Source organism: Antennarius striatus, chromosome 7 (assembly GCF_040054535.1).
Source record: "Antennarius striatus isolate MH-2024 chromosome 7, ASM4005453v1, whole genome shotgun sequence".
Classification (NCBI taxonomy): domain Eukaryota; kingdom Metazoa; phylum Chordata; class Actinopteri; order Lophiiformes; family Antennariidae; genus Antennarius; species Antennarius striatus.
In genome coordinates, this window is record NC_090782.1 from 8,724,600 (window position 1) to 8,738,750 (window position 14,151).

General features: G+C 40.3%; 1 protein-coding gene across 2 annotated transcripts in view; it reads left to right on the plus strand.

Moving 5' to 3' along the window:
- Positions 1-13,821, plus strand: part of negr1 (neuronal growth regulator 1) — a 151,516-nt gene extending 137,695 nt beyond the window's left edge. For both annotated transcript variants that reach the window (XM_068320365.1, XM_068320367.1), the window contains one exon: positions 8,906-13,821. In XM_068320365.1, coding sequence (XP_068176466.1) covers positions 8,906-9,006 — 101 coding nt within the window. In that variant the 3' untranslated portion in view covers positions 9,007-13,821. The remainder of the gene's footprint in view (positions 1-8,905) is intronic.
- Positions 13,822-14,151: the final 330 nt, after the last annotated feature.

Below are 14,151 nucleotides of genomic sequence, written 5' to 3' on the forward strand. Positions count from 1 at the left end.
TCACTTTAATATTAACTCATGCCTCTTTTAGGTGAATGTGTTGAAAACAAAATTAATACTGAACATTTTTGGTCTTCTGTTTTTATTTAACACCTATACCAGAAAACATATTGGGCGGCACGGTGGTGCAATGGTTAGCGCTGTTGCCTCACAACATGGCGGACCTGGGTTCGAGTCTCGCTCTGTGTGGAGTTTGCATGCTCTCCCCGTGTCTGCGTGGGTTCTCTCCAGGTTCTCCGGCTTCCTCCCACCTCCAAAAGCATGTGCTTCAGGTTGATTGGCCGTTCCAAATTGCCCGTAAGAATGAGTGTGTGTGTCTTTGTGTGTGGATCCGAGGTGCACTGGCGTCGTGCCCGGAGTGTACCCCGCCTCACACCCTATGCCGCCGTGATAGGATCCGGGTCCCCGTGACCCGCTGCGGCGGATTTAGCGGTGATAATCTGAAGATGACTGACCAGAAAACATCTAAAAACTAGAGACTGCTGTAAGGGTCCTTTTCCAGATTTGTTAACAGATTCCCTGTTTTATTAATAAAAAATTATTCACTGACATCAAATGTAGCTGAACTTTTCTAGACTGAGGTGAGACAGCTCTAATGAATCACGCACAAAAAGAGTGTGAATAAGTTGATGGTTATTTTTTACGTTTATCAATCTGGTCCAACTATCCAAGGCCATTAGCAAGTCTGCAAATTAATTCCAAGAAAGTTTGATTTCATGTTTATATATCATGTAGAAATTATTGCAGTATATTGCTTTAGCTATTGGAAAGGATCTCTGTGTACACACACACACAAAAACACACACACACACACACACACACACACACACACACACACACAAGAGGATGTCTAACGGTGCTTAGTAACAGGAGTCTTGATCTTATTTACCATTAAATGTCTGCAGTTTTTGATTTAAAAAGGAAACAAATGAAACTTTGATCATTATTCTTCTAGACAGATGGCTTTAGTCCCTTTCATATGGCCAACTTTTACATTCTGCCATAATTGCCCTTGAAATAAATGATATTTTTTGCGCTGACCTTCACCGTCATGAGTGCAGTGAGTTGCATGATAATGAATACTTTACATTTATACAAATTTGTTTGCTGTACACAACTAAAAAGGTGCGTGTGTGTGTGTGTGTGTGTGTGTGTGTGTTCGTGTGTTTGTGTGTGTGTGTGTGTGTGTGTGTGTGTGTGTGTGTGTGTGTGTGTGTGTGTGTGTGTGTGTGTTGTGTGTGTGTGTTTCACCAAAAGTATTGATATTTGCAGCTCTTGGTACCCTGCAGAGTTTAGTCAGGGGTCAATCCACCGGACCTATTTGTCAGTAAACGCAGACTTATTCCCCTCAGTGATCTCAGTCAATAATGTTTGACCTCATGTGAAAAACAGGAACACAAAGCCAGAGATAGAGAGAGTGGTACTTGCATACTTCAAAGCTGCAGTCAGCAGCATTACTCCATCAAAGACAAAGAGCATGTGTCACCATCATTTCTGGTATTTATGCAGCCATGAAAGTTGCATATTGATAGTGTGGGTACGTCAGATGGGATAAGCCAACAAGGGGAAGGCTAAAGTGGATTTGGAGTGAGTGGGGTGGGGGGTGGGGGTTCTGCTGGAGCAGATAAGAGTGAAAGGCTCTTTTTAGGATCTGACACATTTCAGTCCCAAGTATTGTCTGCCTTTATTCATACAATTATAACATTCAGTCAAACATTTTTGGGATACATTAAACTGCCTTTCAGGAAAACATTTCAACCTATGCAGCTAAATGAAGTCACGCTTGTGGAAAGGCCTTTTTTTTTTCACTGTTGTGGAATGTTGTGCATACTTTGATCTCCGATGCATTTATCTGACACTTCAGATGAATAGTTTACATTAAGATGGTATAAAATGCAACGGAAAGATACAGCAGCTCCCAACTTAACCCTTTCTAAACGGTGTCTGGCTCATGTGTGAAATACACATCTGAATCAACGGAGCTTGCTTCAGTACGGTGCAGCTTTTATCTGAACCTCCTGCAGGCACCCAACTATAAGGTGGGGAACAGAAACTGGAGTGCAGTGACTGCCTGAGGTTCTGTCTTAGTTTAATAAAGGAATATTTCATATGTGACACTCTCACAGCCTATGGGCGTGCACCATCCAAAGCAGACTTTAAGCCAGCAATAATTAACATAGACATATGGCTTGCGCCTCCGTTGGCTTGTGCTTTTACTCCGTGCTGCCTCAAACTGAATGTAGTGCCTGAGCTACAAATAATCCACTGCACATGCTAATCACTCTGCAATTGATTTAGCCCTTTTTGGTCCAACAATTTCTGTAAACCACAGAATTGATCTGAGAGAAATCAATTAACAGCTCAGGGCAGGTAAATATGAACAAAAACTATGGATTGCTCTGCATACAGTGTGACCATCTGAGCAAATTTTAGCTGGAGCCCATATGCTTGTACAGAGGTACTTTGCACAAGCAAATTCCAGTCAGGTTTGACTAGCCCCAGGTGAACTGATAACCAGACAGTGTGCAGTGATAAAGTTATCTCGTATCCATCAAGAAGAAAATGCTCTTAACCCTCCACATTCAGGCCTGCTGTGTTATCAGCACCATAATGGAAATTGATAAAAGAGAGCTGTCTTATCATAATCCTACATACATAACAGCAGGGGATTGCTATTTTAGGAGGCTAAAGGCGAAAGAGATAGGTAAAAGGGAGTGGGAAGGAAAAGATAGTTGCCTCCTGGTTGGAGATCAGATGTTATCAGACTTATTGATGAAGCAGCTCATGGGGATGCAAGTACTGTAGCATTGGTTTGTCATCAGCATTCCTCATAACCGGCCAGATTGTCGCTGTCATTGCAGGGGTGCAGTCGCCAAGGAGCAACTGACTCAGCAAAATCCTTGGGCCTGCGGCAGAAATAAAACCCTGATAGGCATTAAAAAGTGAGAGAGACAAGGGGGGGGGGGCAGTGGAAGTGAGATAGATAGTGGAATTTAGAGACCCAAATACGAGAGGAGGATAACTATGGCAATCGTGAAAAGCAGAGAAAGTAAAGGGGGCTGTGTGAACTTGCTACTTGCAGAGCGTTTGTTTGTGTCCCTGTGTATTTTATCAAGCCTCAAACATTAAACAGATTTAGTGGGAGTGGCAGTCAAAGTCATAGAGTAATTATACTTTTGGAAATGCTGTGTTTCTAAAATGTGTGCTTTAAGTAACACTGAATTTTTTTCTTGTTTATTCCGTGAATGTGCTGATGTAGATTTATTCTCTATATTTGTAGAAACGGGTGGGGAAAAAAATTATAAATCATTTTGTTAATGGAGATTTATCCATCAGCATGCAAATAAAGGACATCATTTGCAAGCTCATTGATTTCTAGCAGAAAGTATGTCCTTGAATTTATAGGCGCAATAAAAATGCATGCAGGTCACTCTGATTCTCACGAATACCAGACTCCACTTTTCAGTTTAAATAAAAGGAACACCCATACAGTCTTAGTTAAATGAAGAAGAGAAGCCTGAGCGAGTGAGACGTCGATCAATAATGAACAGGAGCGGTATCTGCATGGAAAACGCCGGAAATGTCTTCTCAGGAAGGATTTCTTCCTCCAGCTCACACTGTGCTGGGGGCTCTCGAGTGTGTCCAGATACCCTGCAGAGGCGTTGATTAAGTCAAGTTGAAGGCCAAAGCCTGTCTGTAATCGAGAGCCCCCAGCTCACTCAGTAAGCTATCAGGTGACCCGTCTCCTTTTCTCATTCTCTCTCCATTTAGATATTAATGCTGAGAGGAACCATTAGAGCCTGATCTTCAGCTCCAAAACGCATTCTGCTGGGTGATGATAACCTGCGGGTACCTGGATGTGTAAGGAGAGAGACTGTAAGGGGAGGGGGGGGTGGCAGGACTGGGAGGTGGAGGAAGGTAAATGATCTCTGAAGGCCATCTTATTAATGGAAGCTTTTCATTACTAGCACTAATGCAAATGATTGGTCGAGCTAATGAGCTTGAAGGATTGTGTGAATGAGGGCCCCGTGGAGCAGAAGTGTGCGATGATCATAGCGGGATGCAAAGGTGATGAGTTTTGAACATCATATCTGGACATGATGAACAGTTTGCTTGTACAAGAACTGGGGAAGTGGAGAGAGAAATGGATGAATGAGCTGATGGGTTGGCAAGTCAATTGTGCGCCAACTCAACATGGCAGACTGTTACCAGAAAGGGTACAAGATGAATGCTAGAGGGGAAGAATGTATTTCACTCTCAGTGGATTGAAGAGAGCTAAAGCACGAAGAATGTCTTCATCTCTATAAAGAGTTTGCACACCCTCAGTGTGAAGGCACTTAAAAGACGAAGTGTAGCACATTCTTTTGAGACAGAGCTCATCAAATGTATCGAGTGTCACAGGATATAAGTTTTGACCCAACAGAACCAAACCAAAAAAAAAAAAATCTTTTTGTGGTTGTTGTACTGTTAAAGACACCCTTGGTGGCTCATGTGAACCTTGCATGTAGAGGGATTTAGCTCGATTTACAGCGTGGTGTGTACAGGATCAGTTCTGGCTCAGGAGTGTCTCATGTGGGCTCTCACAAGGGAGTGATGGGGGGGGGGACCAGAGGCCACTGATTGATGGTCAAGGACACTGAACCTCTCCCCAAGCCCCCCGCTCAGAAGAGCCCGGCTCTGAAGCTGTGTCCTGAGGGATAATGGAATGCTGCACGGCTGGCTGTGTGCTGTTCATGACAGCCTGCTTGGAGGATATAACCAATTTAAGGGATGAATCATTCTTTAAACGACAAATAAATGAATTCGGGACTCAATCCAGCTCAAAAAAATTTCTTGCCATTTTACATTTTCTCACATGCATTACGGAACTTGTGTGAAACGTGAGGCTAGCCGATTTGGGTTTGAGGATTTCTGAATGGATTTGCACAAACCTGACATACCCAGTGTGCCTGACGGGCTGAGCAGAGGAAGGGAAAGACGCTTGCGCTATTACTTAATGAATGATGATGTTCCAGTGAATTACAGAGCAATGCATAACACTCGAGATGGTGCTCAACAGAAACCCTGCACTGAGTGCTACTGTTGCATATTTCAGTATGATTCATTATCTGTGTCAACAGTGACTGAGGTTAAGGGCCTTTGCATTTGTTGTGCATATGATATGTGGGTGACAAAACTGCTGTCGATGGAGATTTGAGAGGGAAGGGGGAGGGAAGAAGGACAAGAGAGAGAGTGTGTCTCATCCTCCCAGCACACTATTTAAAGCCTATGGCTTTCGTCCAGAATCAGAGGAGAGAGCCAGGGATTGTTATTTTCATATGACTCTGGCTAGAGCTTGGGAGGCTTTAGTTTTTCATTTCCATTCGGTTGCAAAACAGTAATTGAAGTGTATAGCTTTCATCTCCACTTATCTCCTCTACTCCTCTCCCTTTGGAGCGCTGCTTGTCTTCCCACCATTTGCGCATCTTGACACTGTTGGTTTCTCTATGATATATTGTCTGGTATTCTGGTACATTATTGTAGCTTGGTACTGATGTACATGGCAATTAAATTCAAACCCCAAAGAGCTATAGCTCAGTCAGAGCCCCCTCCTCTTCCTCTTCTTCCCGTCTGCAGAGTCGTTCTCGCACCCCTTTCAATCACTGTCGTTTTTTTTTTTCTTTCCCGAGCTCTCTCTTCCTTTGATTCCCTTTCTCCTCACCCGTATCTGTCTTTCTTTTGTGCTTACTTTCTCTCTGTCTCAGTTTCTTTTCCCTTCTATTCCCTTCATGTTAATAAGCAGAATAATTGTGTTGCAGGCAGTTCCTGGTCGGGGAGTTAATTAAAATGGCAAGTTACAACCCACACAGTCAAAACAATGGAGGCCGGTGCTTTTTCTCAGTGACACAAGAAGATATGAAACAGGCACAAAATCAAACACTATGTGGAGGGAGGAATTTAGTAAGGCTGACTTTCCCCACACATAAACATTTACCCTCCTGGATGGAACTGAAGGGTTCGTTATTGCGGTACCCAGTCCAGTCAACATTAGTCATTGCAGAGACCCAGTATTTACCCGTGTGCTCCCTGAACCACTGCATGAAAAGCAGATATGTGTCGGATGTTACCACAATTACTGCAACAGTTACAGAGCCAGAAACTACACTGACACTGATCAAATGAGAAACTGTGGAAAGGCAATGGTGACATCTGTCTATTGCCTACCCGCCACCACAAGACACACACATGCACAAATGATTTTGCTAGCGTGGCTAGCACAATACAGCACACTCTGGCTCCGGCAACAGTGGGCCGGCAGAGCAGGACAAGAGCTGTTGCTATGGTTACCATTTCTCGGCTCGCTCTCACAGCTCAGGAAAACTGTGTCATTATCCTGTACTTTGGATAGCAGAAGAGAGAGCGGGAGGGAGGATACGGAGAGAGAGAGGACGAGGCACAAAGAGGAGACAAAGATGGGAAGGCAGACAAAGGGAGGAATAAGAGAGGAGCATACACCTAACACACGCATCAAAATTTGTACCCATTTTTGCCCCTCTAGTCACTGCCTTTGCCTTTTCTCCTATTTTTATTGTCTGTCAACAAAGATATACTTTTCTTTTTAAAAGGTAGACAACTTCAGCCTAACAAATAATGCTTAAAAATCTCACGTAAAAGCGGAGCTGTGTCAGGTGATAATGAGATGTGTGTCTGTTTTCTCTCTCTCCACGATCTGCTGTTAAAATTGCCACCGACAATCTGTCATGTCGGTAAAATAGATCAATGTCTGCACCACTGCATTTATTTTAACACACTGACGGCCATATGCTACTCTAATGGCCACAAGTTTGTGTTCTTATTGGATAAATACTCAATCTACAATAACAACAGCACAGTGGGATAACAATCCTCTGCTGCAAATCCTCTATGAGATATTTATAACCTCAGGAATAAATTAAATAATTGACATCATATGTTCATGGTTTTGTGTGCATGCGTGTGTGTGCATGCATGCATGCATGGGTATGTGTGTGTGTGCGTTTGTAGGCACATTACATGAAGTTTTTATGTTACTCGGTGTGTTTGTGCAACATCAGGGTCCACATCACAGGAATAAAGTTTTCAACTAATTACATGGCCGTGTAAATAGTGCTACCCTGCTGTTATGTGCTGTGCAGCACGTGATTTCCCCTGATAGAGCGCAGCCTGGCTTTCTGCAAGGTACATTTGTGTGGTTGTGCATTATTGTGTGTAAACATGCATGTGACCTTTACATGCAGCTAGGTAATGTATGTTTGTGTGCGAGTGTGTGTTACAGAGAGAGAGGGGGGGAGGGACAGAGAGAGAGAGAGAGAGAGAGAGAGAGAGCAGGTCTTGCTATATACTAGGTGTGTGTTGTAGAGCTACAAGCTGCAGGAGTGTACGTGTTTTGAGGAGGCAGAATCGCCCCTCCAAATGAAAGGCTGCCGTCTCCCTCTCTGTCCATCTGACACAGCTCTCGTGGGAGACCTGCTCATATTACTGTGGCTGTCCGCTGCTCTGAGAAACACAAACAAACAAAACAAAGCTGCCTATGATAGAAAGCAAAGACCGAGTGAAGCTCTCGTCTATTCTCCTCGCCTGCACTGACGGCTAATATTAAAGACAGGAACAAGAAAAATGTGTTTTGTCAGATGACTCAGAAATAAAAGTTATTTTAGAAATGTTGTTGGGAAGTAATAGAGTTTTAGAAGTATATTTTCATGGTGTGTGGTACAGTACTTTTTTTGAGATGTATTTTTAAATGTATTTAATGCTACTTTATACTTGGGAAGGAATTAGTCTACTTTATTCTGCACTGAATGAAAGATATTGTGACTTCCTGTTGTAGTTGCCTTTCAGAGTAAAGGTTTTTCTTACCAACACATGAGTTTTCAAAGATCCTTTTGAAATCATGGTTTAGAATTGTGCAATATAACAAACATCCACGAACCAATATTGCTTTTATCAGCGTAAATTGTCCCGCCCCTCACAGTACAGCAACAGAGCTGCCAACCAATCACCTGCCTCAGTGGACTACAATCATACAGGGGTTTTTCAGATTGTACAAGAGAGAGGTTGACGATACTGTAGACAATGTAATGAATTAATAAAGGTTAAAACAATAAACAATCTTGCTGTCTTGTGACTCGTTATTAAATGTTTGTCCTGTTGAGGCTTCAGCTTATTTCAGACATTAATGAGTCAGTCCAATAAAATAATAGTCTCCCCTTTACAACCCCTCCGATGGTTCTGTATAGAAACTGTTCAATGGTCAAAGGTATTCAAAATTCTCCAAAAAATTAAAAGTCCGTGTAGCAGAATATATTTTCTCTTTCCGATGTCTGTGTCACCTGTAATGTTATGTTTTGTTTTTATTGTGATACTTCTCAGTCCATTTGGCTGTAATACATTTGGCTGTAATTTTTGTAACTCTGTGAAGAACTTCAGTCAGTATTGATTATTTTTAAGCTGCATTTATAAAGACAAGAGTGTAACCTGACTCAGCTGCTGAGACAGTTCTTGACCCTCACATTTATTTTTGTTGGAACCGCTGAACATTAGTATTACCATTACAATAATACTGATGTTTAAAGTATGATGATAACACCTCAATATTTTGACTATTGTAGGATCGAACATCTAATTTAATACAATCGGTTGGTGTTAGTATGTTTGAAATCACAAAATTTGATATCTCTGATATATAGCTAACAAGAAAGGTGTGAAGGTTCTATAGGTTTTTATAAATTGAGTAACCAATTCAAAACAACAGCGGTGCAGTAATTGACGTTTTTACAGCCTCAATGGGAAGCACCATTCTAAGTTTACTGAGGATTTTGTGGTGGGTGCAGCTGAATTAAAGTGCAGTCAACACTAATCAGAGCTATTCTTATTTCCTTGCCCACAGCACCCAACACTGCACCCTATGGGAGCACAGGAAGTGCATACATCCCGCTGGCCTGCCGATACCTGGTCCTGGCTCTGTCCTCCTTCATCAGCATGTACTAGCAGAGGCCAGCCCACACACAATGACTGTGGAAAGCATTTATGAATCCTTTTTGACATTGCTGATGGCTGGAATCGAATCTGGTACAGTTTGCTGAAAAGCCGTGAGAGGAAAATAATCAGCGTTAATTTCTGTGGGGATTTTACTTTTTATTTTATTTTTCTTTACTTTTTTGTCATGTAAATAGGATGTTATTTGTTTTATCATTATCTTTATCATTATGTCTTGTTTTCTGATTGATTGACCACCTTGTAAATCTTTGCTCAGCCCCACACCTACCCCACTTTCATTCATATCAAAAGCCCCCAAACTTCCCACCTGAGCTACTTTCTCTGGGAGGCAATGACAGAAATTGTCATTTTCCTTTCCTTTTTGTACATGACATAAAAGACAACTTTGCCATGTCACTACTCAGAAATACCACAGAAGGTTGTACTGAATGTATTATGGATTGTTTGAGAGATATTAAATCCTGAACAATAGAAATTCAAATTATGGTGAGTGCTAAAAAAACATGGGAAAAAACAGACAAAAAGTTTTTCCTGGACCTGTATTGTCAAAGATTTCTCATTAGGTTGATGGACAGTGTTAACGATGTGCTTTGTGTTATTCTCAAATGGGTCCTCGACTTCCTATGTAAGCCTGCCAAATGGATTTAATCGACAGCTGTCAAAGTAGCAAAATATAAGTCTTGTATCTTTATATTTTAATATAGTATAGGCTTTTGTTTTCAAGTGGGACCAGCTTCTCTCATCCGACCAAGATCATTATCTCAACTCATGACGTTGTGCATTATGAACAGAGGAACATTGATACCCTATGTTTACATTTTTCTTGAAAATATGAATCCTCCAGCATATACTCCATGCTTTTTTCAGTGACTCTACGTACTTTGTACAGTTGACAAGAAAAAATAGAGCCCAAGTTTAACTATTAAACCTCCTCTCTTAAACATTGGGCTCCTGTTGGGCCTCTCAGCAGAGTCTCCGAGGTCTCTTGTGTATCTATGGATCAACTTCTTACTGAAAGCCCACAGTGACTCACTATAGGTCAGTTGAAGTTTTTGGCTGGCATCATGCATAGGTAATGGATCCTGGGAAAGCTTAATTCTGCAGAACAGTATTTAATTCCTCTGTTTTTCATTAGAGATAATTCAATACTTGAATATAGTGCAGTCGCTTGAAAAGTAAATATATCTAGGTCTACCTTATAATACCAGTTATCAAATAAAGGTTGTCTGGAGAGCTCACCGCCTTGTAGCTTAAGGATTTCAGCGAATGCACTAACATATTTAGTGATTTTGAAAAATCATAAAACAATGAAACATATTTGGCACCAATGAGCAACAGGTCTCAAAATAAAGCTTATGAACATGCTCATTGCTACAATCATAACTAACAGCTATTTCAACATGAGTCTCGAAAAAAAAAAGTGTCTACACAAGATAAATTAAACCATCAGGTCATTTTTCTTCAATGCGCTCAACCATATCAAGACTCAGATTATTTTCTTTTTAGCCAGACTGTCATGGCATATTCATTGTCGAGTATCTTCACACTATGGTGTAAACAGAGATATTGTACTGTATTGCCTTAATAGTACCATATTAAAACAAGCCTCCTATAAAGAACTTCCAGACGCTCTCAATGAGACACAACTCTGTTTGACATATTACTGATTATTGAATCTTATATACTGTATATGACTTATCCTTTCCAACTAGGAATAAAATTCAGAATCAGTAAATTCAGTATTTTAAAATAAGCCAGTTGCATCTGATCAAGATGCAGTAATTGTCATCCAGGTTGACATATTATCCAGTCTTTTCTGAACTCGGACTGTGTTATATTTTGCCCTGAGATTTAGGGACAAAGAGTAGCCGAGTTCATGCAGTATTTTCACATGAACTGCAAACCCAGAGAGAAATAGCCATCGCAGTTAAAAGACTTAAAGCACAAACACTGTTATTACTTTCACGTTTTGTGAAGATTTGTTTTAACGTCTGCTAAACATTTTTTTTCTTTCATTGTTTATACTGAAATTGTTCAGCTTGTTTTACAAATTATGAAAATACTGCACCATATGATCTTGTTTAAATGTTGAGGTACAATGACAATGGGTCAGACGTATATTTATTCTCTTCATTTATGAAAACAATGTATAAAAATAGATTTGAAACATGTAAAACCGGATATGTGACATTTTTTTGAATGAGGCAGTATGGCATAGTTTATAATGTTGTCAGGTTGATTTAGATGCCAGCGCTGGGTTTTTTTTTTGTTTTTGTTTTTGTTTTTTTGTCAGATGTGTGCATTCAAAAGAACAATGTTTGCGATCAAATTACTTACTTTTTGAAGAAGAAAGGGTGTGAACCAATATTACAGTATTATAGAACAGAATAAATGTGTGTATATTTGGAGAAAATAGGATATCTTTTGATCTTTAGAGCCAGTGTGTAGTCATAGTTTTCACACACTTGCGTGTTTGACGATGTGCAGAGAGTATGGTTGTGCTGCATGTCAAAGTTAACCTGTGTTTTTGAGGTGGCCATTTTACAGATATTCATACTTTTTAATGAATGGAACCAGTTTTTCCAAGTTCTTAAATCTGGTCGAACATAATTCCTCCTACAGACCATGAGACTATGTTTTTTTGTGATTTATTTAAATCAAGTTTGCTGATGAACTAAAACTTCTGCTATTCTGAGTCATAATGATTATCGTGGTACAATGGTGACAGTCCGGAGTCATGTTGGTTGCTTTTTTAAGCACTTAAGACCATACTAATATTCCATATAAAATGTACTGGATGTTGATTATTTTGAAAAATGGTATTAAGTCCCTATCGAATCACTATTATTTGTAATAAAAGTCTTCATGTAACAATATAAACCTACATCTGAGTTCATGAGCACTCAACAGGGTTGTTCAGAGCAATAGGACAGTTTTGAGAGCACCATTATAACCATTACAAATGGTTTTATACATGGAATGTCCTTTCTCTGCCTTTAAAACTAAAGAGCCAATTAAATCAGGCTTCTCAATGTCAGACTGTGTAAGTTGTATCAACATTTTTTCACCTGTTAGCTTGGCCAAACAGGTTTGGTTAAAGAGGATATATCCCACTATGGACTTTTCAGATTTATGGAAAGCAAGTGTTAAATTTGTTTGCTGTACATAAAGAGATGTGTGATTTGCCTACAGGTCAGGCAACATCATCCTGTTGGGTTACTGCCTGCATCCAGTGCTGTACATTGACAGCAGCTAAAGGAAGAAGAGAGTGATTAGGAGTTATTGAACATCACATCCCAGTACTTTGATTATTTCAATCAGGACCTTTGAAGCAGGATTCACCTACAGAACAGCTTCCATGTATGGGATTCCATCACTCTTCCCAGCTTGTTCAAGTCAGTGTCAGCGTCTTGATTTAGTCCCAGTATTTAAACAAGAAAAACAAATGTCACGGCAGAAAGCAGTAGGACAGGACAGGAGTGTGACATACTGATTGAGGGTGGTGATTTGAAAAAGCAGCTAGCACCTTTTTAAATCAGTTTTTAAGTCAGATGATAGCTCAAATTTGAAAAAAGCAAGTGATGATTTCTTCAAACTGGTGAGATGAAGCGAGATTTGGAATCTTCTTACTCTCTGAACAGACGTGAAAGTAAATTGGCCATGCTATTGTCTTGTTTTCAAAGCCCTGTCCAATATGTATGTTTGATGTATCTCGGACGTTGCTGTGATATTACTAAAGACAGTGAAATGGCTTTACACCGCCTTTTTATTAAGTGTGAACAAAGGTGAGTAGTTGGATTTTGACAAACAGTAACATTAGCTAACAAAACATAGATTATCCCATTGTGCTAATCTCCATTCTTATACCACTTTAATTTGTTTGTGCTGGTAGGTTATAAAGCCATCAGCGTTTTTTTGTTAGCCCTTGATGAAGGGCCATTGGGCTCTTCTGAACCCCATACGGGACAGCCCTGGCTCAAACACTGTTGTGACTGCTCTGTTTGCACACTGCCACTTGAGTCATCCTCATTTTACAGTATCTTGTGTATTTGATCCCCTCCCCTCTGCCCACAAACTCTATAAATCCTCCTGAGCTCAGATGGCCAGATGCCACAGTACATAGGATTAACAGTGGTTTGCACTGCATCTTTATTATTGACCGAACTGTGTCATTTAGTATGTATGATGTATGTATGATCTACAAACATCAATCATTGTTCTCCCATAATGCATTTGAGGTGAGTATCTCATGACGTAAGTACTCTTGACTGAAAAGTTCATGGTTGCGTTACCTGCTTAAAAGTTCATTTTTAAAGTCATGTTGATGTAGAAGCAGAAAAGACACCCCCACCCCCACCCCCACCTGCACAGGTCACTGCCTCAGCTTGCTCTCACAGCCAATAGCAGGGGAAAATATCTCTCCACTCTTAAATGTAAGATAAGAGGATTTTAAATATTCATATTGATGCATAGTATTATGGCCACACAATTCCCACCCTGAATTTTCAAATTGCCTATTTTAAAGCATGCCCCCACTCTCGTACCATCTCATTACAATCAGACTGATGTGTGTGAGAGCATTTAACACAAAGTTTGGATGTGTTGCATCATAAACTCTTGGAAGGGGACAAGTACTGTACTGAACGTGCCTTTAAAGTCTTTTATCTAATTTTAGTATCAGTGCCACAAAATAAACCAACTGTTCGTAGTCTTTTTACTGATTTGACAAAAATCTTTTAGTGATTATTCAGAACATCCAAAGATTCAATATGTCAACCTAAAACAACAAAAAAACACTCCATGTATTACAAGCTGTGTGTGTGTCTGTGTGTGTGTGTGTGTGTGTGTGTGTGTGTGTGTGTGTGTGCGTGTGTGCGTGTGTGCGTGAACATGTAATCATATATATATATATATATATATATATATATATATATATATATATATATATATATATATACACAGTATATATATACACACACACATACATACATACATACATATACATATTCAGTCAGTTTCAATACCCGCTTCTTCAGTATTGAAGAAGCTGACTGGGGTCATAAGGCAGGGTACTCTCCAGATGTGACGCCAATGCACCGGTGTGTGTGTGTGTGTGTGTGTGTGTGTTTTTGGTGT